Source organism: Elephas maximus, chromosome 4 (genome assembly GCF_024166365.1).
Source record: "Elephas maximus indicus isolate mEleMax1 chromosome 4, mEleMax1 primary haplotype, whole genome shotgun sequence".
NCBI classification, from domain to species: Eukaryota; Metazoa; Chordata; class Mammalia; order Proboscidea; family Elephantidae; genus Elephas; species Elephas maximus.
Genome location: NC_064822.1, coordinates 174,899,380 through 174,926,072, shown reverse-complemented (window position 1 = coordinate 174,926,072; position 26,693 = coordinate 174,899,380). Strand labels below are relative to the sequence as shown.

Sequence of the window (26,693 nt, the reverse complement as noted above, 5' to 3'; positions counted from 1 at the left end):
GCCAAGGAAGTGCTGGGGCGGTGGGTCCTTGGTGGCTGTCTGCCCACCTCGGTCATCTCACTTCACAGCAAGAGTGGGCAGGCAGCAATTAGGACCCTAGGCTGTGTCCATTTGTCAGGGAGCACCTCGAGGACACCTTGTCTTAGTGACAATTGTGTGTCTGTGTCCCCAGTGACAATCAATACCCATTAAATATTGATCAATCTAAACTGAACCCTTACACCATTCACCACCCCTTCGTCCCCAAACCATACCCACACACGAGAACTATATCCAGAGAAGATGACCATGTCATATCGCTCATCACAGGCACACGTGACTAACATTTGTCTTAGCCCATCAGGCTTTTTCTTCCTCCTCAAATAACCTCGAAACAGTTAGTACACACATTGTTCTATGACATTGGTTAACAACCCCATGACATGTCAACACTCTCCCGTCTCAACCCTGGGTTCCCTATTACCAGCTTTCCTTTTCCCTCCTGCCTTCCAGTCCCTACCCCAGGGCTGGTGTACCCCTTTAGTCTTGTTTTGTTCACTGGGCCTTTTCAATCTTTGGTCGAAAGGTGAATCTCAGTAGTGACCTCATTACTGAGCTGAAAGAGTGTCCAGGGCCATACTCTCAGGGTTTTTCCAGTCTCTGTCAGGCCAGCAAGTCTGGTCTTCCTTTCTGAGTTGGAATTTTTCTCCAGCTCTGTCCGGGACCCTCTATTGTGATCCCTGTCAGAGGAGTCATTGGTGGTAGCTGGACACCATCTAGTTGTACTGGCCTCAGTCTGGTGGAGGCCATGGTAGATATGGCCCATTAGTCCTTTGGTCTAATCTTTCCCTTATATCTTTAGTTTTCTTCATTTTTTCTTGCTCCCGAAGAGGTGAGACCAGTGAAGTATCCCAGATGACCGCTCATAGGCTTTTAAGACCCCAGACGCTAATCACCAAAGTAGAATGTATAACATTTTCTTTTTTTTTTTTTTAATAACTTTTATTAAGCTTCAAGTGAACGTTTACAAATCCAATCAGTCTGTCACATATAAGTTTACATACATCTCACTCCCTACTCCCACTTGCTCTCCCCCTCTTGAGTCAGCCCTTTCAGTCTCTCCTTTCTTGACAATTTTGCCGGCTTCCCTCTCTCTCTATCCTCCCATCCCCCCTCCAGACAAGAGTTGCCAACACAATCTCAAGTGTCCACCTGATATAATTAGCTCACTCTTCATCAGCATCTCTCTCCCACCCGCTGACCAGTCCCTTTCATTTCTGATGAGTTGTCTTCGGGGATGGTTCCTGTCCTGTGTCAACTGAAGGTCTGGGGAGCATGGCCGCCGGGATTCCTCCAGTCTCAGTCAGACCATTAAGTTTGGTCTTTTTATGAGAATTTGGGGTCTGTATCCCACTGGTTCATGTGGCCCTTTCTGTCTCTTGGGCTCTTAGTTGTCGTGTGGCCTTGGTGTTCTTCATTTTCCTTTGCTCCAGGTGGGTTGAGACCAATTGCTGCATCTTAGATGGCCGCTTGTTAGCATTTAAGACCCCAGACGCCACATTTCAAAGTGGGATGCAGAATGATTTCATAATAGAATTATTTTGCCAATTAACTTAGAAGTCCCCGCAAACCATGTTCCCCAGACCCCCGCCCTTGCTCCGCTGACCTTTGAAGCATTCATTTTATCCCGGAAACTTCTTTGCTTTTGGTCCAGTCCAATTGAGCTGACCTTCCATGTATTGAGTGTTGTCTTTCCCTTCACCTAAAGCAGTTCTTATCTACTGATTAATCAATAAAAAACCCTCTCCCGCCCTCCCTCCCTCCCCCCCTCGTAACCACAAAAGTATGTGTTCTTCTCAGGTTTACTATTTCTCAAGATCTTATAATAGTGGTCTTATACAATGTTTGTCCTTTTGCCTCTGACTCATTTCGCTCAGCATAATGCCTTCCAGGTTCCTCCATAACATTTTCTTTATGAACTATGTTATGCCACTTGAGCTAGATGTTCCCTGAGACCACAGTCCCCACAACCCTCAGCCCAGCAATTCGGTCCCTCAGGGAGTTTGGCTGTGTCTAGGGAGCTTCCAGGAGAGAAATGTATTCTTCTCTTCCATCTCTGTTTAACCAAAAACCAAACCCATTGCCGTCAAGTCGATTCCGACTCACAGCAACCCTATAGGACAGAGCAGAACTGCCCCATAGCATTTCCAAGGAGCAGCTAGTGGATGCAAACTGCCAACCCTTTTTGGTTAGCAGCTGTAGCTCTTAACAACTGCACCGCCAGGGCTTCAGTCTCTCTTTAGAGGAGGCGGTATAAATTCTGTAGCGTGGCAAACAGGAAGGGCTCAGACATCAGATAGACAGGTCCACATTCCAGCTCTCCCACTTATTAACTTTTTTGTTTTGCTGTCTGTACCTTGGTCTTCCTATCTGTAAAATGGGAACAAAAATAGTTACCGTGTAGAATTTATTGCAAGGATTGAGACAACTGCATATAAAGCTCTTAGTACAGTGTTTGCCTCAGGATAAACACTCAATAAATTTTAGCTGTCATTATAACGTCCAGCTCAGGGCAATGTTGGATTGTGCTTGTTTTCCTATTTATATATGTTGCAATGTCTTCCCACCGTAAGCATGTAATACATACTGGTTGTATAGGACTGACCTGTGATACCCTTTATCTGTCAGGAAATCATTCCCTAAAACTGACCCCTATGAAGTATAAAATATAAAAGAGGGATGCAAAGTATAAAGGAATGGAGAACACATCACTCTCTGATGCCCTAAAGATAACCTGTTGCCGCTGGGTCGATTCCAACTTATGGCGACCCCACGTGTTGCAGAGTAGAATCGCTCCACAGGGTTTTTTCTTGGCTATTATCCTTATGGAAGCAGTTTGCCAAACCTTTGTTCTGTGGAGCTGCTGGGTGGATTTGAACTACCAACCTTTATGTTAGCAGCTGATTGCAAATCACCTGTACCACCTAGGCTCCTTGTGCTGAAAACAGTCTGTGATATCTCAGTCATAGAGATGCATCTCTGGTGCACAGGCACTGTTTCCATCCCCTCTGGGATGAAATGTGACAACCGTTGACAGTCACATAGTAAAAACTCCCTACCTAAGAGTTCTAAGCAGGAAATGAACAAAATGCTGGGGTCCCCAGGGGCTTCAGAGAGGGAGGCTGTCAAGACAGTGTCATGAATCAACCTGGAACCTGGGGGATGACGCCTTGTCCTCAACAGTGTAGAAAGAGTGAAGCTAGTAGGCTGCCCCAGGCTGGATGGCTACAGAGCCACTGCTGGCCATTGGGGACCTGCGGCTGCTGGGGAGGTGAACTCAACCAATCCATGGTAAGATCTGAGGTGGCCAGCTCCAGCACAAACAATCCTGAGTGTCCCTTGTGCTTCTCCCTGCTTGCACAGCCTGAGGTGAACAGGGCATTCTGCATTTTAATAGGGCCCCACATCCCACTGTTGCTGACAGACTGCCTCTCCTTCCCATTCTGTAGGTGGGAATACTGAGGCCCCCTCGCTTGTGTACTTGTACAAGCAGAGCTTGAGTGAGAACTTGTGGCCAAACTGATGCGTGACTCATGGTTTTTCTCTGTTGAATCCGGTTTTAAAAATGAATAACAGGTGCAGTATTGTCATGTGCAATTTCACATACCTGGATTTCAGCCTCCTTTCCAAAATGGCCCTTTCCCAACTCGATCGCTTTACTGAAACCTCATTTTTTTTTTCTTTATAAAAAGAAGCCTAATTTCTCAGTGACTGAATTGCTTCTAGCTAGTTTTTCTCTTTGGTTTTTCTCTTTGCAGCTGATGAGGCTGTGTGGACCACTTCTCTTCCTTCTGTATTAGATAAGTGGGAATAATGAATTGATCTGCTGCCTCACTAAGTCAATGGGGATAAATGGGGTGGCAGGCTTTAATAAAATGCAGCACCGGTAAAAAATGAAGGCTGGGAGGTCATTACCGTTTCTACTTATGTTCTATCAAGATTGATAGCCGTTTTCTGAGGCCAAATAGATGATTAATATTGAAGGCGAGAACTAATAATGACAAAATCTCTAAATTGTAAATGACTTTTTAAATTCTACCTCCTTTTATTGCTTAAATCCCTATCAAGTGGTTGGCCAGCATTTTCTTGAATGCTTCTTGTGATGGGGAACTCACTACCCCTGAGACAGCTCGTTCCCCTTTGGAAAGCTTTGTTCTGACTGTTAAATTTCTTATTTGTACTTACGTGAAGTCTGAATTCTCGAAGAGCCCGTCATTGGAACAGCTTTAATCCTTGTGGCTACATGAATCTAATTCCTCTTACCTGTGAAAGCTCTTCTGCTATTTGAAGACGACCATGATGGTAGCCCAAGCCTCCTCTTCCACAGGCCAGAGTGTTTCTAGCTGTTCTTTCGTCTCCTGGTTATTTCCTTCTGATGCAGCTGCAGTTTCTCAGTGACCTCCCTTAAGTGTAGGGACATTTGTCACCTTTATAGCTACTCATCATTTTTCTGTATTTGTAGAAATCCCCAGTACCTCTCCTGTCTCCCCAAGGTAGAAGAACTAAAATTCCCAGACTCCCCGGCGGCTAAGATGTAGTCCTGTGACTTGGGTTCTGCCAACTGGATGCACCCAAATGAGCTTTGATTCTAGACGAGCAACTTAAGGACGTGGGAGCTTCCGTTTTGCTAGTGCAAGTGGAAGCGGAGGCGTTGAGCTTTTCTGGGTAGGCTGAGTCCCTGACGCGGAAGTAACAGTGACGGTTGTGGCTGTAGCAGTCGGTGAAGTCAGATTCCTGGTAACAATACCCACTGCCGTTGAGTCAATTCCAACTCATAGCGACCCTACAGGACAGAGTAGAACTGCTCCATAGGGTTTCCAAGGCTGTAATCTTTATGGAAGCAGACTGCCACATCTTTCTCCCGTGGAGTGGCTGGTGGGTTCAAACTATCAATCTTTCAGTTAGCAGCCAAGCTCTTAACCACTGTACCACCAGGGCTCCTTCCTGGCAACAGTAGACCTGCCGTTGTTTATTTCTGCCTCAGCAATAATGACCTCATCAGGCCAACTCTGTGTCATGACTTGTGAGCTATTCCTAAAAGCTCTGCCCGCTCAACAGTTATATGAACTCCTTAATATTTCTGAATAAATCTTTCTTCTTAAATCAGCTAGAGATGCTTGCTCCTAAGAACCCTGACTCATACAGGCCCTGAACTGAATGCAGAACTCTAGTTGAGATCTCTCTAGTGGAGAGAGGAGAACTGTCACCTCCCTCACTGTAGTTATTATACTTCTATTAATGTAGCCCATAGTTAAGTTAACTCTTCTAAGCAAACACATCATAAAACTGACTTATATTCAACTCACTGGTCAACTGAAATCCTCATATTTTGAAGCAGAAATTCACTCCCTGGTCCAAGGGCTTTCTAGAAAAGCAAATTTTATGTACTTTTTCTTTAGTCCTTCAATCGAAAACAGTAGGTGAGCTTTTTATTTCTTTCCCAATATAATGATTAGTATATTTTTTTTTATATGAAAGTGATTCCTTTGAAGTACTGACAATGCAGTCATTCCCTTGATAAGGCAAAAAAAAAAAAAAAAAGGAACAAATAATTATGGGTCAAATCTTGCCCTTTCTTTTTGTTCCTCACCCACTTATTCCCCATGGCACACAAGTGACAAGTCTCAAGGTCACTGGCAGCCATTGTGAACCAGATACTTCAGTCATCCCTGTCCACTATACAAGTGCTTTGAAGTGAACACGGAAGGGACAGCTGCTTTGATTCTTCTCTTCTCGCCCCTCCTGGATGCTCGCCTCTCCCAGGAGCCTCTGTGAGTGCAAAAAGAAGCCTCATAAAGCAGCCTTAAAACGAACAAGGATCTTCTCCTTTCCTTCGACTGCCAACCCTGAATGAAAAAGGACGAATAGAAGATGGACAGGTTGCTTAAAGCCATCAACCGAGAGATGGGTCCCTTATGCACATTAAAAACAAACGAACAAACCAAACCCGTTGCTGGGGAGTCAGTTCCTACTCAGGACAACCCCACGTATTGCAGAGCAGAATTGGTCTCCATAGGGTTTTCACGGCTGTAATCTTTACGCAGACACATCACCAGGCTTCTTCTGTGGTGCTGCTGGGTGGGCTTGAACCGCCAACCTTTAGACTAGTTGTTGTTGTTGTTAGATTCCATCGAGTTAATTGCAACTCATGGCAACCCCATGTGTGTCAGAGTGGAACTGTGCTCCATAGGGTTTTCATGGCTGGGACCTTTGAAAGCAGATCACCAGGCCTTTGTTCCCAGGTGCCCCTGGGTGGGTTTGAACCATGAACTTTTCAGTTAGTAGCCTAGTGCTTACCCATTTGTGCCACTCAGGGATACTTTATGTACATTAGGCCACCAATAAATATCTGTAAAATACATCAATTCAGACCAAAGACAAACTGGGAAAGAAGTAAAGGTAAGAATGAGTGTGTGTGTGTGTGATTTCTTAGGCTTAATTCAGACTGTTTGAAGCCTCCACTTAGGAAAATATGTTTTCAAATGATTTCCTGAGATGTATTGCTAAGATGTGTTCAGGGTCTGGGTCAGAAAGAAAGATGCACAGTAACCTGTGTAGTTGAAATTCTGGAAAGGCCAGGTGACAGAACAGAAGTCAAGGCTGGTCTGGCAGCAGAAGGGGTTTGAGATGAATCTCTGACCTCTATGCTCTGTACCGTTGCTACTCAAAGTATAGTCCCTCCAACAGCAGCGGCATCACCTGGAAGCCTGGTAGCAGTATAGTACATGCTGTTCAGTCGATTCACAGCGACCCTATAGGACAGAGTAGAACTGCTCCATAGACTTTCCAAGGAGTGTCTGATGGATTCAAACTGCCAACCTTTTGGTTAGGGGCCGAGCTCTTAACCACTGTGACACCGGGCTCCAGGAGGCTTGTTAGAAATACTTAATTTCAAGCCTCACTTAATAAGAATCTGCATCGTAACAAGATCTCCAGTGATATGTACATGCAGTAAAGTTTGAGACGCGTTGCCTTACACCATCAGTGAATTGTTTGAAAAAGTCAGTCAGTCACAGAAGGACCTTTTGCAATGGACCTCCGCGAGTCCCTAACATCATGGGGCAGTCTTACCTCCATGTTGCAAGGTGTATGCTGCAGGTGGACGAGGTCATGTCCAACTCTCAGGGGACACAAGTGTTTTCTGGGCGCTATGACCAGAGAGGAGTCCCTGGCGGTGCAAACCGTTAACACATCGGCTGCTAACCAAAAGGTTGGAAGTTCAAGTCCACCCAGAGGTTCCTTGGAAGGAAGTCCTGGTGATCTGCTTCTGAAGGATCAGCCATTGAAAGCCCTGTGGAGCAGTTCTCCTCTGACACACACGGGTCGCCAGGACTTGGAACCAACTTGATGGCAGCTGGTGTGGTATGGTGTGACCAGAGAGTCAGCAACCGGGGTCCGGCTGCCTTACTGCCAGTCTTCCTGACGTGCTCATTTATTTGGCTTAAAAAGAGATGGGATATGATGGAATACTGCTCAGCAATAAAAAGGAATGAATGCCTGACACACGCAACAACATGGGTGGATCTCAAGGGCATTATGCTGAGTGAAAACAAGCCAGTCTCAAAAGGTCACATGTATTATTCCATTTATATAACATCTCGAAATGACACAACTATAGAGATAGAAAACCGATTAGTAGTTGCCAGGGGCTAGGGATGGTAGGGGAAGAGGGTGGGTGTGAGCATAAAGTGGTAACATGAGGAGATCTTTGTGGTGATGGAATAGTGATGGTGGTTATACTAGTCTATACATGCAATAAAATGACGCAGAACTGCACACACACATTGTACCAACATCATTTTCCTTGGTTTTGATAGTGTATTATAGTTACGTAGGATATAACCATCGGGGGAAACTGGGTAAAGAGTACACAGGACCTCTCTGTAGCATCTTTGCAATTACCTATGAACCTATAATTATTTCACAATTAAAATTAAAAACCAGTTGCCAGCAAGTTGATTCTGACTCATGACAACCCCATATATGGAGTAGAACGTTGCTCCACAGGGTTTCAATGGCTGAGTTTTTGGAAGTAGATAGCCAAGCCTTTATTCAGAGAGACCTCTGGATGGACTCAAACCTCCAAACTTTCAGTATAAAATAAAGAGTTAAAAAAAGAAAAAAAAGAAATGGAGAGAAAACCATGCAGCCATGATGTGGTAGATGCAATCCTCATAATAAAATAGCTCCATGGAGACTTATTCTATAACTCTTGTTTTTTTGCTGGAAGCCTGTTTTATGCATGGCATCATGGTACACTGAAGTCCTTTTTTTTAAGTCCTGGATGTAATCCAGAATGTTCTATCACACTAAATGGTGTTACTGCAAGGTTCTAATACATGAAGGTAGTAAGGGGAGTGTAAGGAGCCCTGGTGGTACAATGGCTAAGTGCTCAGCTGCTAACCAAAAGGTCAGTGGTTCAAACCCAACCAGTGGCTCCGCTGGAGAAAGACCCAGCAATTGCTCCTGTAAAGATTTACAGCCCAGGAGACTGTGTGAGGCAGTTCTACTCCGTCACCTGTGAGTCAGAATCGACTAGATGGCACACAACAACAACAAGGGCAGTGTTATGTGTCCTAGTCTAGGCCCGCACAACATCAGCGTGGAAAGACCCTCATTTTACTTAGTTATTTATTTTTAATTTCTCTTTTAATTGCACTTCAGATGGAGGTTTACAGAGCAAACACGTTTCTCATTAAACAATTAGTACACATATTGTTTTGTGAGATTAGTTGCCGACCCCACGGCATGTCAACACTCTCCTCTTCTCGACCTTGGGTTCCCCTTTAGCAGCTTTCCTGTCCCCTCCTGCATTCTCATCCTTGCCCCTTAGCTGGTGTACCCATTTAGTCTCGTTTGTTTTATGGACCTGCCTAATCTTTGGCTGAATGTTGAACCCCAGGAGTGACTTGAGTACTGAGTTAAAATGGTGTCTAGGGGCCATACTCTTGGGGTTTCTCCAGTCTCCATTAGACCAGTAAGTCTGGTCTTTTTTTTTTTGTGAGTTAGAATTTTGTTCTACATTTTTCTTCAACTCTGTCTGGGACACACTGTTGTGATCCCTGTCAGGGCAGTCAGTGGTGGTAGCTGGGCACCATCTAGTTGTGCTGGACTCAGTCTCGTGGAGGTTGTGGTAGTTGTGGTCTATTAGTCCTTTGGACAAATTTTTTCCTTTTGTCTTTTGGTTTTTTTCATTCTCCCTTGCTCCAGATGGGGTGAGACCAGTGGAGTATCTCAGATGGCCACTCACAAGCTTTTAAGACCCCAAACGCTACTCACCGATGTAGAATGTAGAACATTTTCTTTATAAACTATGTTATGCCAATTGAACTAGATGTTCTCTGAGACCATGGTCCCTAGAGCCCTCAGCCCAGTAATTTGGTCACTAAGGGAGTTTGGATACGTCTGCGGAACTTGCATGACCTTGCCTTGGACAAGCTGTGTTGGTGTCCCCAGTATTGTGTACTGTCTTACCATTTACCAAAGTTACCACTTATCTATTGTCCATTTAGTAGTTTTCCCTCCCTCGTAACCATCAAAGATTGTTTCTTTTTGTGTGTAAACCTTTTCATGAGTTTTTATAGTAGTGGTCTCATACAATATTTGAAGGACCCTCATTTTAGAGATGAAACAGGTCCAAAATGGAGAAGAGACTTGGTCAAGGTCACCAAGTATCAGGTGGCAGAAACAGGCCTAGAGGTGAGATCTTTTTCTCAGGCCGGCACTCCATCTATTACATCACCTGGCCTCCTCTCTTTGCAGCTCTTCATCCCAGAGGTTTGAAATGGCATTAAAATTCAGAGCCCTTCTGGAGGTTAACTCTGAAAAGCAACATCCAGAGAACGTATCAGCGACATCAGGGCATCTCTTTTAATTGCCTATTCACGCAGACAGATTGTCTTTTCATATTCAGAGCTAAACTTGGAGATGTGTCCTTTTGCAGGGCACTCGTTATCTGACTGCCTCATCAGTAACGGGAAATAAAGTGCAATGTGATTGCTGAGTAGGAGCTCTATTTTTTTCTTCCTACCAAGCAGGAAGTTTAAAATCTGCTGGGTTATTTTTAAAGAGGGTGGAAAATAGACATCACACCAGCTTCCACAATGGTCTTGTCCGAAGGCACGGGCGGCTTTGCTCGAGGCACTGGGCAGGCTGGGAAGAAAGGAGTGGAGTTTCACCAGGGAGATTTGTGGTGGAGGGCTGGGGGTAAGTGCCCACACACTCAAGTGGCAACAACGGCAGGATGGACATAGCCACTGACTTGAGGGTAGCAATCCCAGAATTTGGGGGAGTTGACATCAAGCAGTTTGTTTCACTCTGGGGTTTATGACTATCCTCCCCTTCTCCAAAGAGCTGTGGTACCTAGTGGGCAGAGCAGGAGGCTGACAGTTGGCTTCTGAGGGTTTGCCAGTTGTGTGGTCCTGAGCAGGCCACATCACTACTGAGTCTCACATTCCTAAGTAAGCGGGGAGTTTGGAAGAGAGAATCTCCAGGACTCTGATACTTAGAAATACTCTATTTATATGAAGGAAATTCAGGTGAACTTGGCTTCTGTTTACGTAACAAACATTTCTTGATCACCAATTTTGTAGAAGACACTGTGCTAGGAACTACCAGTTACCAACCAGTTACCATTGAATTGATTCCAACTCATGGCGACCTCGTGTGTGTCAGGTTAGAACTGTGCTTCAAAGGGTTTTCAGTGATTGATTGTTCGAAAGTAGATCGCCAAGCCTTTCTTCCTAGATGCCTCTGGGTAGACTTGAAGCTCACCCAGTTTGGTTAGCAGTGGAGTGCATTAACTGTTTATACCACCCAGGGACTCTGCTAGGAACTAGGCTTGCGGAAGAGCTCAGGTATTGGAGAATTTCTCCCTATCTCCTAGAATAAGTAGCGAAACCTTACAGAATCACAAACTACCGAGGGAAATCAGTGCAGGAGAAAGTTTTAGGGAAGGGGAGGAGAGGGACAAAATGATTAACCTGCCTTTCCTTGTGAGTTGTCAATTCCTCCTTCTCTCAGCAACTTTTTAGTTTGGAAATATCTTTCCTGTTGACAGTGTGGGATCCACACGTAATATCTCCACACACATAATCCTTCTGACAGCCCTGTTAACCTGTTATATTTAAACCCAATTTTTCAAAGGAGGACTAGGACAACTACATAGAGTGAGTAACTTGTCCAGGGTCTCTAAGCTGGTCAAGGGTTGAATCAGAACCAGGCATCAAAGGTTTTTAGTGTTGATCTGTGTCTGAAGCACAGAAGGTTCCCAATAAATGTCTCACTAACTGAGTCTTCAAGCAGAAAAACCCAGGTTTCTGGAGGGGGTCTCTGGAGGAGCCAGTCAGGAAGGGAGTTAGCAGTGATAGGGCGTGAATACTTTGTCTGGGACCACTCATCTGTGACAGGGTATCAAATGCAAGGCAAGGCGTGGAGGGTGGCGAACACCGGCTGAACTTTGAAGAAGGCAGATAACTCAGGGCTGGAAAATTGATTTTCTCAAAGAATCATCTTGGACCCTTACCCTTTTACCCACACTGCCCCAGCATACAGCCTGAGGTTATTAAAAGGCTATGTGATTATCTCAGGGTGATAGTCTAAGGAGTTCACCCAGCCTCAATGGCTCCAGAAAGACTGGAGTCCACTGAAAATTTTAAATTCTGTTCAGCATTCCCCCCCCCCAACCCCTTTTGATCAGGATTCTCCTATAGAATCATTGATCAAAATGTTCAGTACTGGTAGCTGGGCACCATCTGGTTCTTCTGGTCTCATGGCAAAGGAGGCAGCTGTTCATGGAGCCAGTTAATCACATACTCCATTTCCTCCTATTCCTGACTCTCCTTCTTCCTCTGTTGCCGCAGGAGAATAGAGACTAATTGTACCTTGGATGGTCACTTGCTAGCTTTTAATATCCCAGTCACTATATAGCAAACTAGGAGGTAGAGAGAAGTACTGATTAAGCCAACTGATTGGGATGTCCCTTGAAAGCATGACCCTAAACCTACAAACCAAGTAAACAAATCCTGTGGGGTGTTTGGTTGTATATAAGTAGCCTCAACAGCTGCTTTTTTTTTTTGGTAAAAATATATGTCATGCAACATTTGCCAACTCACCATTTTTCAGGTGTACAGGTTAGTGATATCGATTACTTTAATCGGTTGTATAACCATTACCCTTAATTGATGCCAAATTTCCCATCCCCATAAACGGAAACTCACCCCTGAAGTCTTCTTTGAACCAAAAATTGCTTATCTTAATTAGTCAAGTACATCTGCATTGAGCACTGTGCCCTTTTTAAAGAATTACCTATGAGAGATCAAGTTGACAATGGCAACTCAAAAGGTTGTATGGGAAGCCTATTGGGCAGTGAGTTTAAGGTAATGGTGGAATAATTTGGAAAAGGATAGCGAGAATGGTTGCACAACTTGAAGAATGTAATCAATGTCACTGAATTGTACATGTAGAAACTGTTGAAATGGTATATCTTTGGCTGTGTATACTTTTACCAATATAAAAAAATTTTTTTTAAAAAGCTACGTGATAAAAGAGTCTTGATAAGACAACACTGAATAAAACAACACTCAGTTGGAACAATGCTTTTTGCCTGGGCTTCACTGGAAAAAAGGTGAGCTACAAAAACAGAATCACAGAACTACAGACTCTCAGGGTGGAGAGGACCTTAGAGGCCCTCCATCTAAACCTGCCCTTACGCAGGACTGCACTTCTCCAGTTTCTGCCAGGGCCCTACCCGTGATGGGCGCCCAACCTTTGATCTCCATTTTTGGGTGGAAGATTTTCATTCTTTTGAGACTAGAAGACATTCAGGTATAATATATATAAGACTGCATTGGTGACTCAGTGGTAGAATTCTTGCCTTCCATACAGGAGACCCAGGTTTGATTCCTGGCCAGTCCACCTCATGAGCAGCGACCACCTGTCTGTCACTGGAAGCTTACATGTTGCTATGCTGCTGAACAGGTTTCAGTGGAGCTTCCAGACTAAGATGGACCAGGAAGAAAGGCCTAGCAATGTACTTCGAAATATCAGCCAATAAAAACTCTATGGATCGCAACAGTCTGATCTACAACTAATTATGGTTATGGCAAAGGATTGGGCACCATTTTATTCTGATGCGCATGGGGTCGCCACGAGCTGGGGGCTGACTCAGTGGCAGCTAACAACACACCAGTACCAGTTGCCATCAACTCAATATTGGCTCATGGTGACCCCATATGTTTCAGAGTAAACTGTGCGTCATAGGGTTTTCAATGGCTTTGATCTTTTGGAAGTAGATTGCCAGGCCTTTTTTCCAAGGTGTCTATGGGTGGATTCAAACCACCAATCTTTTTAGTTAGTCAAGTGCTTAAGCATTTGCTCCACCCAGGGACTCCTTAACAACAACATATATAAGATCAGTTATATGGGCGGGGGGCTGGGAGACCACATAAGCTAAGTTGGGGCCTTTATGTTTATTTGGTGGCTCTTTGAACACATACCTCCCTGTTTTCCGTTCAAATTGGAAGAGGTGGAAGGAAAGTTTTGTGGTGGGTGGGTGGGTGGGCAGGCAAGCGGGCAGGCAGGCGGGCAGGCTTCCCTCCACCAGACACTAAGGGGCCCTTGTACCCTTTGCTAAGGCCCACATGACAAAGCCGATTGTCAGACAGGCTAAAGGCAAACGTAGCAAACACTTTATCTTTCCAAAAGGAATAAATCAAATGGCTTACTCACCCTGAGGCTACACAGAGGGTGATGCACAGTCAAAAATAAATACTCAGAGCTCTGGCCCCTGGCACTTGGCTGTATTGTTTGCTTCTTAAAGATGAAACAGGCTCTGATTGTTAAGCAGGGGTAATCAGTCGGTCTTGGGAGACTATCATGATGTTAGCTCTGTCCCGGGCCCACTGGCTCTGGACTTGAGGGCTGCCTGGGCCTCTCTCCAGCTTCCTGTGGGCCCTTGTGGATGAGTCAGGAAGATTACTCTTCATACAGCCCTGGTTCAGCCCAGGCTGGGTCAGGAGCCAGAGAGGACCAGCTGGGGACTTGGTTTCCTCTCAGTGATGGAGACACCTGAGAGGAGAGCTCCTGCCCCTGCGTGGCCCTAGCTCTCAGCCCAGAATGCTGCAACCATCCACCAGCACTGACTTATGCTACTCAAGCCATGTTGAGACAGTTTGTCTTTCTCCATTCCCCGCCCCCGCCTCCCCTACAAGCTCATCAAGACCCGTAAGTGACAGCCAGGACTCTACCCTCTGCAGGTGAGTTACCTACAGTAGGCAACGCTTACTAGGATAGTGGCCCATGTGGCGACACCTGTAATTGCTTTGGCTGATGGGAAGTAAACCCTAGGGCACCACCCAGAGGTGTGTACGGACCTGGGGAACTAGAGCTTGGTTGGCCCATCACCCAATGCCAATTAAGACAAAAACAAAAAACAAAAACCCCGTTTCCATTGAGTCGATTCTGACTCATAGGTGACCCCATGTGTGTCAAAGTAGAACTGTACTCCATAGGGTTTTCAATGGCTAATCTTTTGGAAGTAGATCGCCAGGCCTATCTTCTGAGGTAGCTCTGGATGGACTCAAACCTCCAACCCTTTGGTTAGCAACTGAGCGTGTTAACCGTTTGCACCACTCGGGGACTCCACCAACAAGATAAACATCTGTCTTTTATCTAACTCCTTCATTTCCCCTGGCTTTTTCTGCATGGTTACATTTTCCAGTCCCTTAACTGATTCAAGTTCTCAGGCCAGAATTGTTGGGTAAAAATCATACTGGTACTAGACAAACAATGCATGGCTTGGGAAAATCATTTCTTTTAATGACAGAGAAAGCACACCCAACTATAATAGAAGCCCCGTCGGGAGTTGCCACTGTACAGATCAATACCTGGAGGCCCTGAACTAGCAGCAGACATTCACAGGAAGGAAGTCACAGTTAAGGAAACATCCACGTGGCATCTCTGAGGACACGGAGAAGGCAGAAGACAGCGGTGACAACGTGTTGTGTAGCTGTCACTTGAATGGACTCCTCTGCAGGCAGTTTTTTTTCCCTTCCTCATTTGATTGTAGGTTCTGGGGAGGTTGGCAGATGACCAAGTGGAAGAGAGGCCTTGTGGGTCAGCATCACAGAAGACCAATACTGTAGACAGATGTGGCCTGAGTATTCCACGGGTCACACACATGAAACAGGACTCGACATTGGTTCTTCGGGAGCTGGTAGGACAGATAAACTGCAGCTCTTGTAGAATCTAGGATCTGGGTACAACTTCCCGAAGGCATGCTAGGAAATAGGTTTATCAATGAAACTTGGCCATCCCAAAGGGTAAGAGCCATTCTCTTAGTCTTTACTACGTGTCTCTAGGTTCCAAATTCAAGGACAAGAAAAAAGGCAGCAACTCAAAAGTTATTCTGAATATTGTGGCACTTCACCAACCTCTGCTGCTTATAATATATGGCAGAGCAAACGAAACCCTGTCAATATAAACTTTCATTATAGATAACCCTATACTGTACACTGTCAGAATATAGAAAGAATCCATCCTATCATACGTACATGTTTCATCTTTAAAAATAATCTAACATAGTCATTCTCTCTGGCTAGTAACAAACTATTAACATCTTCCAAGAATACAGGAAAAAAAAAAACCCTCTGGGATTAATAGCAAATTCTCTGACGTGCTTCCCCTCCCCCACCCCATTCCCCATCATCTAGGAACACATTTCTGCAAAAGCAGCCCAGAATCATTCTTAATTAGGAGACGAAGTGGACATGTCAGTGTTGCCAAATGGACTTTCAGCCAGAAGTGAAGGCGTATTTTTACCTTGGCAAAAAATGAAGCACAAACATAACATCTCACAGGTTCGGGCCCATGCAAATGCATGTTGTTATGTGGGGGTGTCTTATTGTAACCCCGAAACCACGATTAGCATGCAGGTTGTTTTTGACTATTGAATTAAGAGATAATTATTGGCAGTGCACCTCTTCTGTGTAACCATGACCACTAAGGCAAGGTTATTCCACCTTGTATAGAATATCAGCAGTATCTTGTCAGATGCATGTTACACAGCGTGGACCTGCGACTTAGTATTGTTTTTTTTTGTTGTTTTAAAAAAAGACTAACGACCTCAAAACACAGATCCCTAAACACGATTCAGTTTAAAATGAACTGTGAAGCTTTTAGAAATATATTTTAAACTACAAGGCTGCCCTGTTATTATTATTTTTTATGAATGTTTTTAAAAAGTTCCCACCCCTAAAAATTTGCCAAATTGTTTCCTCCTCATTGGTTAACAGTCTCATCCATTTGCTAACATGGTTGCTTCTTGCTGAACTGCAGCTACCAAGTTCCTGGATGAGAACTACAATGCTCTTCGGGGTAGGTACAGTTAAGTTCTTCAACCGACAACCTGGAACCCAAACGACCTTTAGTTCTCCATCCATCCCTCCGACAACGGTCCCTGGCAATGAATGTTCAATGGCCCCAAGGGTTGGCCTGGTTGCCACACGTTGACCTTCAAGCTCTGGACCCAGCTTCGACCCTCAGACCGGTGAAATGTCCTCGGTTTTTCAACAGGAATGCATGGGAGCTGAGATTGCTTATTCAAGAGACACTGAGGCAGTAGAGGCAAGCTCCTTGGCCCAGCCCAAACCAGACACCAGGTGGAATTTGTGTGTGTGGGAAGTCAATGCAACAGGAGAACTGGGAAGTCCCCGTGGAGCGTTCCCTGCTCTAGACTTTCATACAACGGAACCTTTGGACGACGACAAGTGGATGGACTGAATCCTGATGGCCAACGTCCTCTGTAAGTCCTGGAGCACATCCTGGCCCGTCCCTTCACCGTTTTTGTCATACAGGAGCTGCTTGAATGCTTCATTTTCAATGAGGACCATCATATTTTTGAGAAAGTAGCCTTCACAGTATGCTGAGAGCTCTGTGACTCCAAGGAACTATGGAAAGTGGAGAGGAAGCAGGAGATGGTTACATTTCTGACATGTACCTGGCTGCCTTCAGATCTCATAATGGCTGCAAAATTGACCCCGGTTCTCAGCCCCTTGCTGTATCTACCCTCTTAGCAATGTGACTTTGCAATTCTTCCCATCGAGGAACTGAAGTTCATTCTCCACTCCTTGGAGCTGGGCTGGCCTTGTGACTTGTATCAGCTAATAGAACGTGCCTAGTGGGGCTAGTTCTGAGCTAGCCTCAAGAGGCACCTTGCGAGCTCCCGCTGTCTCCCTCGGAATGCTGTGTCTGCCTAGGCTAGCCTGCTTGGAGGATGAGCTGAGTCAGGCCAGTTGTTCCAGCTGTAGTCTCAGAAGACCACAGCCAGAGCCCAGCCAGGATCAGCAAAGCCTACCCATAGCTGGCTGGCCAGCTCACCTCCAAAGTGAGCCCAGCTGAGAGCAGAAGAATGCATGTGCTAAACTAGTGCTCGTTGTTTTAAGCCACTGGGTTTCATGGTGCTCTGTGACACTGCATTATTGTGGTAATGACAACTGGCACACTAGTGGAGTGCTTAGTAGGTGGCAGATAGAGTTCAAACTCCTTACAGGTATCAACTCATTTCATCCTCACAGCAGTCCTGTGAGTGGGCACTGCCTACCTAGAGGTGTTGTTCTCAGTGGGGGCAATTTTGTCTCCCAGGGGGTATTTGGCAATATCTGGTGACATTTTTGGTTGTCACAGCTGGAGGAGGGGGTGTGTGCTACTGGCATTTAGTGGTTAGAGGCCAGGGATGCTGCTTAACACCCTGAAAGGCACAGGACGGCCCCCACGACAAAGAATTATCCAGCCCAAACTGTCAATAGTGCCAAGGTGAGAAATTCTGACTTAGAGACATGGTCTCTGCTAGACTAAACCCAGTGGGGTCCCTGCTAGACTAAACCCAATGTCTACCTGTCTCGCCACTACGTCTCGGTGGTCTAGCAGAGCTTGGCAAATAATAGTAGACAGTATTTGTTGAATATATGAATGAACAGTTAGCTCGCAGAGTAATAATACCAACAGCTAACATGTATGAGAGCTGTATCTACAGAACATAGCCCAGCTAACTGGCCCACAGAAAGACCTAGATCATAACCTTGAACTCATTGACACCAGGTACTAATCCACTGAACCAACGAGCCAACCATCTGCAACAAAGCTATGTGTAATTTTGCACAAGTCAAATCACTTCTCTCGGCCTCAGTTTCCCTGTCTGCAAAATGAGGGGGGTGGATTAGGAGGTACCATGCTCTGCAGAGCCATTTAGGATATGGACACCTGGTGTGATTCTGTGATCTCTGAGAGGCTTATTAGAAGGCTTGATGAGGTTCATCAAGCGAGAGGGTTTGCTACCAACTAGTGGCTTTTGTTGACACAAATGCACAGAATCCTGGAGCTGGGAGAGACCTCAGGAATGCTTTCATTCTTTCAACACGCTACTCTCTGCCAGGCCCTGGGGCATAACAGCAAGGAAGAAGGACCTGACCTTGCTCCTAGAGTCACAGAGTACAGGCCTCATTGTACAGGAAGGCAAACTGAGGCTCAAAGTTGCCTATCTCTCATTCTGTGAACACAAAGAGCCTCCTTCATCCTACTTTGTAGGTGAGTGCCACTCATTACAAGTTAGTGAAGGTGGAGAATAATAAGCACAGTAAGAGTAACTCTGGTATCGTCGAGTTGATTGCGACTCATGGAGACCCTACGTGTTACAGAGTAGAACTGTACTCCATAGTGTTTTCTTGGCTGTAATCTTTGCAGAAGCAGATCGCCAGGCCTCTCTTCCGTGGTGCCACTGGTTAGGTTTGAACTGCCAACCTTTCGGTTAGTAGGTGAATGCAAACCATGTGCGCCACCCAGGGATCTTTAGTAAGCACAATAGATACTTTATAATATTTGATAATATTTATTGAATGCTGATTATATGCCAGCCACTTGCCTATCTCCATACAGCTAATTATTGACAGAATGGTGGCCAAAACCCTCATCTCCTAGACTAGCAGCAAACTACTGCCGGCATCTGTTTTTTGTAAATAAAGTTTTATTGGAACACAGCCCTACCCACTGGTTTACAAATTGCCTACAGCTGCTTTCCAAGTGGAAACCCTGGTGCCATAGTGGTTAAGTGCTATGGCTGCTAACCAAAAGGTCAGCAGTTGGAATCTACCAGAGGCGCCACCTGGAAACCCTGTGGGACAGTTCTACTCTGTCCTGTAGGGTTGCTAGGAGTCAGAATTGACTTGACAGCAGTGGGTTGTTGTCTGCTTTCCAAGTACAGTGGCAGGGTAGGGGCGACAGGGTCTTATGGTCTACAAAGCTGGAAACACTTATCTGGCCCTCAACAGAAGGTTTGCTGATGCCTGTCCTAGACTGTAATCTTTTTATGGGCAGAGACCATGTCTTACTAATTTCTTACTGTACATAAGGACCTGGTACATAGTAGGTGCTCAACAAACACGAGGGCATGAACCCTCTGGTTTCCAAGCGTGTGTTCTTTCCATCACGCTGCACTGGTGGTGAGCTGCCTGCATTGGCTTAGGTTCAGTTTGAGAGACATCATGAAAGAGCCATCAGAGCTCCGGGGCCTCTTTTTCATGACTGAATAGTTGAGGGCAGCTCTGCTAGGGCAACAAGATGGCTCAGTTGTGCATCCATGAAATGGGGTTCTCATCTGTGGAAAAATCCCTAGCTGGCTCCAACCATTCGATGCAGTACAGGTGATGGTGCCAAGGCCCTTGTTGACATTTGGAACATGGCTGTTAGCATCTAACTGCCTGCATATCATGGGGTTCCAAATCAAGGGTTGATTTCTTTCTTTTCTGCCCCTTTTACTAAACTAGCTTCACTTTGCAGCACAGTCTGCCAGTAATAGAAGCCACATGGCATGGAGCGTGAACGGGACCTCAGGATTGCTTGCACAGGCAAGCAGCGCCTGGAACGGGCAGGGGATGGCCAGCAGTGTTCTGCCCTCCATGCAAATGCAGGGCAGAGGTTTGCCTTGGAAAAACTCCAGGATGTGGCTGGGAAGGAGGTGGCAGAGGCTGGTGTCTGTAAAAGTCAAAGCCCTGGCTGCAAAGGTACACAAATGAAAGGGGCTATTTCTCTGCCACAGGCGTTCGAAGTCTGTCGCACCAATGGCTTCCCTGCCTGGGCTCACACTGCATGGGGCTGCACTATTAAGTAACGAGATACGCCACCGAAGCTGCCTGCCGAGGACCCCGAAGGGGTTAAAATGGGATTGTGGAACTTGGGCCTCGCTGCCAAGGAGATAGGCTACGCGAAGTCACTTGTGGAGGGAGGATCAAGGGAAATTCGAGTGAGGACAGCCAGGGGAAGGGGTGGAGGACCATATGGCTACCCAGGCTCTGTCACTGGTGGAGAGAGGGTCTCTCCAGAAGCTCTTCTGCAGTCATCACTTTACGATTAAAATTAAAAAAAAAAGGCTTGCATCATAGAAAAGAGAGTATCACTTGGCCAGAACGCTGTGTGTGTGCGCGTGAGTGTGTGTGGGGGTGTGTGTGTGTAAGAAGTGGCCTGGCCATCCTTTTTGATTTACTAATGGACAATCAGAAAATCTTTTTTGGGTGTCAAGGATTACTGAAAGTATTTCAAACGTTGATCAGGCCAGGCAGTAAACACAGGATTAAGAATCTGTGCTTCGGAGTCAGACAAACCTGGTTTTACGTTCCAGTTCTAGCTGTGTGACCTTAAGCAAGTTACTTCACCTCTCTGTGCCTTAGTTTCCTTCTAATACCAGTTGCTTTGGAGCTGATTCTGACTCACGGCAACTCCATGTGCGTCAGAGTAGCACGGGGCTCCGTAAGGTTTTCAGGGGCTGATGTTTTAGAAGTAGATCCTCAGGGCTTTCTTCTAAGGCACTTCTGGGGGGACTCAAACCACCAACCTTTTGGTTAGCAGGACTGTGTTAATCGTTTGCACCACTCAGGGACTCTCCTCCTTGTCTGTGACATGAGGCTAATGATAGCGTTATGGGAGCCCTGGTGATGCAGTGGTTAAGCGCTCGGCTGCTAACCGAAAGGTCAGTGCTTTGAACCCACCAGCGGTTCCGTGGTAGAAAGACATGGCAGTCTGCTTACATAAAGATTACAGCCCAGGAAACCTTGTGGGGCAGCTCTATTCTGTCCTATAGGGTTGCTATGAGTTGGAATCCCTTCAATGGTACACAACAACGATAGCATTTACCACAAAGTGCTGTGGTGAGGATTACAAAGATGATGTAACATGGGTACCTGTACGTTAAAGGGTTCACTGAATGTAGCCTTAACCCTTAAGACAGAAAACAACATCTCGAAAGCAACCAAGTCTTCACTAGGAGCAACAAGTGTTCTTCACATCAGTTGTCACTCTCTAGGCTATTTTCTGTGTCTGTTTTAAATTAATTGCTGATCTTGTTTTTCTTCCGATCAAATGTTAATCCCCCTGATCTACACAGAAGAAAGCAAAATGAGGTGGCACTTGGAAAAATTAATTCCCTTGGTCCCGGTCTCCTTATTTGTGGAAGGAGCTGGATGAAATCAGTGGTGCCTGGAAACTGGTGTGAAGACTGGCCTCAGGGCCGGTGGCACGATTATCACCCTTCGGGCTTGTTAAAAATACAGATTTCGGGCCCGACCACAGAGCTACTGCTGCAGTCAATAGAGTTGGGGGGGGATGAGATAGTTTAGAAAGCTCCTCAGGTGATTAGTAGCCAGGAGAACAACACTGTTCTCAACCTTGGCAATGTATGAGAATCGGCTAGGAAGCTTAAAACAAAAAACAAAAACCCTTGCCCAAGTTCCTCTGCCAGAGGTTGATTTAATTGGCTGTGATCATTCCCAGACCTACAGAGTTTAAGTGGACGCCCAGGTGATTATAATGTGCCGCAAGCATTGGGAACCACAGTTCGAGAATAGCGGTTCCGAACATTTAGCGAGTATCAGGAACCCTCCCTTCCTCCTGGAGGGCTTGTGAAGGCAGTTGCCGCTTCCGATTCTGTAGGGCTGGGTGGCGTGGAGCCTGACAATTTATATTTCTAACCATTTCCCTGCTGCTGCTGGCCTGAAAACCACACTTTGAGAGCCACTGGTCTAGAACCCTGCTACTCGAAGTGTGGCTGAGACCAGCAACAGTGCCATGACCAGGGAGCTTGTCAGGCATGCTGAAGCTGGGCCCCACCCCAAACCTGCTGAATCCATTTGCAATGTGATTCATACGCATCTTAGACTTTGAGAAGCGCTGTTCTAGAACAACTCTGCTTTCTGAAAGTTCTGGGTTCCAGCTTTCCTTGTATTCTGGGGAGGAGGGGTGGAGGGAAAGGCATCTTCACTAGAGCAGCAAGCAGATCCCAGAGCCCTGGTGGTACAGTGGTTAAGAGCTACTGCTGCTAACTAAAAGGTTAGCAGTTTGAATCCACCAGCTGCTCCTTGGAAACCCTATGTGGCAGTTCCACTCTGTGCTGTTGGGTCGCTAGGATGGCGATGGGCTTGGCTTTTGGCTTAGGCAGACTCTGGGAGGAGGCCTGAGCGGCAGGCCAGCCTCGCTCTCTGCCCCGGCTTGGTGTGTTCGCAAAAGTAAGGCCTCCCCCACTTCTGGGCATGGTGTGTGCACGGGCCAGGAGGATGGGATCCATTACCTTGGCGTGGTTGTAAACATCCACACAGTTGTCGGTAGTGATGCTTTTCGCACAGATGATCTCACAGTGTCGCTGCAGAGCCTCCAGCTGGAAAAACTTAGCGGCAGATAGAAGCTGAAAATCATAAAAAGAGCCTGTTAGAGGGTGGGAGGTGGAAGGAAGGGAGGGGAGCGGCTGAGACGACGATGGTGGAGAGGAAAATCCTCAACGTCTGTGGAGGGGCAGCAAGAGGTACTGTCATGAGGCAGAGAGACTAGGAGTAAAGGTGCTGGCAAAATCTGGGATGCTCAGTGTCTGCCCCATGGAGAAAATAGTGGCTTAAAGTCAGTTATTTAAGATTTTGCTTTGTATGTGTCTAATGGGGGAGCGGATATTAACCTCTTTTTTCTTCTTGACCCATTGCTGTTGAGTCGATTCCAACTCATGGCAACCCTGTAGGACAGAGCAGAACTGCCTCATAGGGTTTCCAAGGCTGTCATCTTTATGAAGCAGACTGCCACATCTTTCTCCCGTGGAATGGCTGGTGGGTTCACTGACCTTTTGGTTGGCAGCCGAGCACTTTAACCACTGCGCCACGAGGGCTCCTTTTTTCCCCTTAAAGTCCTATTTTTTTTTCAGGGAGGATCTTGAAGGACTATTGTTCTGGAAAATATGCTTTGGGTGACGTTGTATTAATGTATCATTCCGATAATGTCCTATGTCCTAGACAAGTGATGAACACAGGATTTGTGGAAGAGGAAAAAAAAAAAAAGGTCTTGGAATGTTACTTGAAAGCACAGAGGTAACAGCAGAGGAATTAGACATGGTGATGGGACCCTGTTGTGGAGGAGAATTGCAAAGGAGAAGGGAGTGTGGAGGAAGTGAACCAAATTCATATTAATTTATAGTAGGAGGTCAACCAAAAATGCCCAAAATTGTTATATCCAGGTGAACGATGTTATTTGGCAAGATGGTTATCCCAGTGGGTCCATCCCTCTATTCATCCAAGTCTCCTGAGAGGCCTCCCAGGCCACCCCACCTCAAGGCACCTCCCTGCATCACTGTCTGTCCCCCTGACCCCGTCGTCTTCTTCCTCATCCCACCAGACATGGTGTCACGTGCATGCTTACTGTCTGTCTCCTCCCTAGCATCCAGGAGGGTGGGGCTCTTTGCCCCTTTTGATCCCTGTCTTCCTGGTGCCCAGCACAGTGTCTGGCCAGGGAGATGTTCAGTAGATGTGTATGGAGAGAGGCATGGAGGTAACTACGTTTTGGGCAGTGGCTGAAAGAGCCGTCGAGTGGATTCTGACTCATAGTGCCCCTGTAGGACTGGGTAGAACTGCCTCATAGGGTTTCTAAGGCTATAATCTTTATGGAAGTGACTGTCATACCTTTCTCCTGCAGAACAGCCGATGGGTTCTAACCACTGACCTTTTGATTAGCAGCCAGCGCTTAACCACTGCACCATCGGGGCTCCTTGAAAGAGCTAACAGTAAGAGTTAAAAGGGACTGGAGTCTCTGGGTGGTGCAAATGGTTAACATCCTTGGCTGCTAACTGAAAGGTTGGAGCTTTGAGTCCACCCAGAGGTGCCTTGGAAGAAAGGCCTGTCAATCTACTTATGAAAAATCAGCCACGGAAAACCCTAGGGAGCATAGTTTTACTCTGATGCACGTGGGGTCACAACAAGTTGGAGTTGCCTGGATAGCAACAGGGTTTGGGGATAAAACCTGAGAGAGGACAGGTTGGGGCTGGGCCAGCTGCCTTTTTTTTTTTTTAATAATTTTTATTGTGCTTTAAGTGAAAGTTTACAAATCAAGTCAGTCTCCCACACAAAAACCCATATACACCTTGCTACGCAGTCCCAATTACTCTCCCCCTAATGAGACAGCCCGCTCTCTCCCTCCACTCTCTCTTTTCATGTCCATTTTGCCAGCTTCTACCCCCCTCCACCCTCTCATTTCCCCTCCAGGCAGGAGATGCCAACATAGTCTCAAGTGTCCACCTGATCCAAGAAGCTCACTCCTCACCAGCATCCCTCTCCAACCCATTGTCCAGTCCGATCCATGTCTGAAGAGTTGGCTTCGGGAATGGTTCCTGTCCTGGGCCAACAGAAGGTCTGGGGGCCATGACCACCGGGGTCCTTCTAGTCTCAGTCAGACCATTAGGTCTGGTCTTATGAGAATTTGGGGTCTGCATCCCACTACTCTCCTGCTCCCTCAGGGGTTCTCTGTTGTGTTCCCTGCCAGGGCAGTCATCGGTTGTAGCCGGACACCATCTACTTCTTCTGGTCTCAGGATGATGTAGTCTCTGGTTCATGTGCCCCTTTCTGTCTCTTGGGCTCGTCATTGCCTTGTGTCCTTGGCGTTCTTCATTCTCCTTTGATCCAGGTGGGTTGAGACCAATTAATTGATGCATCTTAGATGGCTGCTTGCTAGCGTTTAAGACCGCAGACGCCACTCTTTAAAGTGGGATGAAGAATGTTTTTTTAATAGATTTTATTATGCCAATTGACTTAGATGTCCCCTGAAACCATGGTCCCCAGACCCCTGCCCCTGCTACGCTTGGGCCAGCTGCTTTTTATTACAAGTTCTTTTGTATTGCTGATGTGATTTAAATGTACAGTCATTATTTTGATTTAAACATGGTTTTATGAATGTTTACAAAAGAACCTGTGTCCTCTGATTGTAACCTGGTCCTGACGTACAGAAGTGTCAGAGGAGCGGTCCAGGGAGATGGAGGAAGTAACCGTGTTGGGGGCCTGGAAGGTTTCATAGAGTTAAGAAGAAAAGGATAAACGGGCCATGTACTGAATATACAGCTTTTACGGCGCTTCAGCCAGGCACTGTTCTAAGCACCTTATAAAGACTAACTTTTTAACATCCTCTTGATAACTCAGTGAGGTAGATGCTGTTTTTATCCCCATTTTGTTGTTGTTGTTAGGCACTGTCGAGTCGACTTCGACTCATACTGGCCCCCGTTGTGACAGAGTAGATCTGCCCCATAGGGTTTTCTAGGCTGTCATTTTTACGGGAGCAGATTGTCAGGTCTTTCTCCCACAGAGCCGCTGGGTGGGTCCGAACCACCAATCTTTCAGTTAGCAGCTGAGTGATTAACCATTGCATCACAAGGGCTCCTCCCTATTTACAGGTGTGGAAAGTTGAGGATCAGAGAGGTGAAATAACTCAGCCAAGGTCACACAGCTCAGAAGTGGAAGAGCCTGGATTTAAACTCCAGCAGTCTGGCTCAGCATCCATGTTTTCACCACTGTGTGGCATGTTTACCTCTTGAACAACTAAGAGTGGTCTGACATCTCTCATCATTCAGGCACCCTGGACTTCATATGTCAGAACAGGGACCCTTGGCTCTTTTGAGGGACTCGAACTTTTTTTTTTTTTGAGTGACTTTGGCTTCTGGTGCAAAGCTCCCAGCTTTGATTAGGAAAACCAAGAGTTCCACTTCTAGGAAAGGGCAGAGGGGAATCTTGGCCTTGGAGAGAAAGGATCAGAAACATGGTCCTGGGATAGGGGAGGCTACAGCAGGTCAAATTAGGAGAGGTGGGCACAGCACCTCTGTGGTCCAGCTGAGACAGGAGGCAGAAGGAGCTGGTCAAGGAGGCAGGCATGAGCACTGTGTGTATGGGAGGGATGGTCAACCGAGTAAAGCTGAGGAAAGATTTAGAATCTGCCCTTGGCTTCCGTGTCTGGGAAACACAGCCAACTCTGCGTCTTGAGAAATTTTTTTGGAGGCTAGAATTCTCTTACAAATGACAAGGGAGAAGAAGGTGTCCTGATGATGCTATTTGAGCTCCAGCTGTGCCCAGAGCTAGAGTGATCCCCAGACTCTCTGTAAATTTCCTTTACCCTGCTCGCTGTCCTAGCCAGTTAAAATTGGGTTTTACTGAGTTGCTATTGAAAGTTTTGGGCTAACACACTGAGTACCCCAAGTCTTCCATGGGAGGGCTTCGATGAGAAACCCTTCCTATTTGTGGGGACTACGGAGCCAGCCAAGGAGCCCTGGTGGTGCAGTGGTTAAGTGCTCGGCTGCTAACTGAAAGGTCAGTGGTTTG

General features: G+C 46.2%; 1 protein-coding gene across 2 annotated transcripts in view; it reads right to left on the bottom strand.

Annotated features, from left to right (window-relative positions):
* Positions 1 to 14,838: 14,838 nt before the first annotated feature.
* ABTB3 (ankyrin repeat and BTB domain containing 3) overlaps positions 14,839 to 26,693 on the bottom strand; it is a 371,198-nt gene continuing 359,343 nt past the window's right edge. For both annotated transcript variants that reach the window (XM_049884271.1, XM_049884272.1), the window contains 2 exons: positions 22,649 to 22,762; positions 14,839 to 16,985 (listed from right to left, as the gene is read on the bottom strand). In XM_049884271.1, the coding sequence (XP_049740228.1) occupies positions 16,776 to 16,985; positions 22,649 to 22,762 (324 nt within the window). In that variant the 3' untranslated portion in view covers positions 14,839 to 16,775. The remainder of the gene's footprint in view (positions 16,986 to 22,648; positions 22,763 to 26,693) is intronic.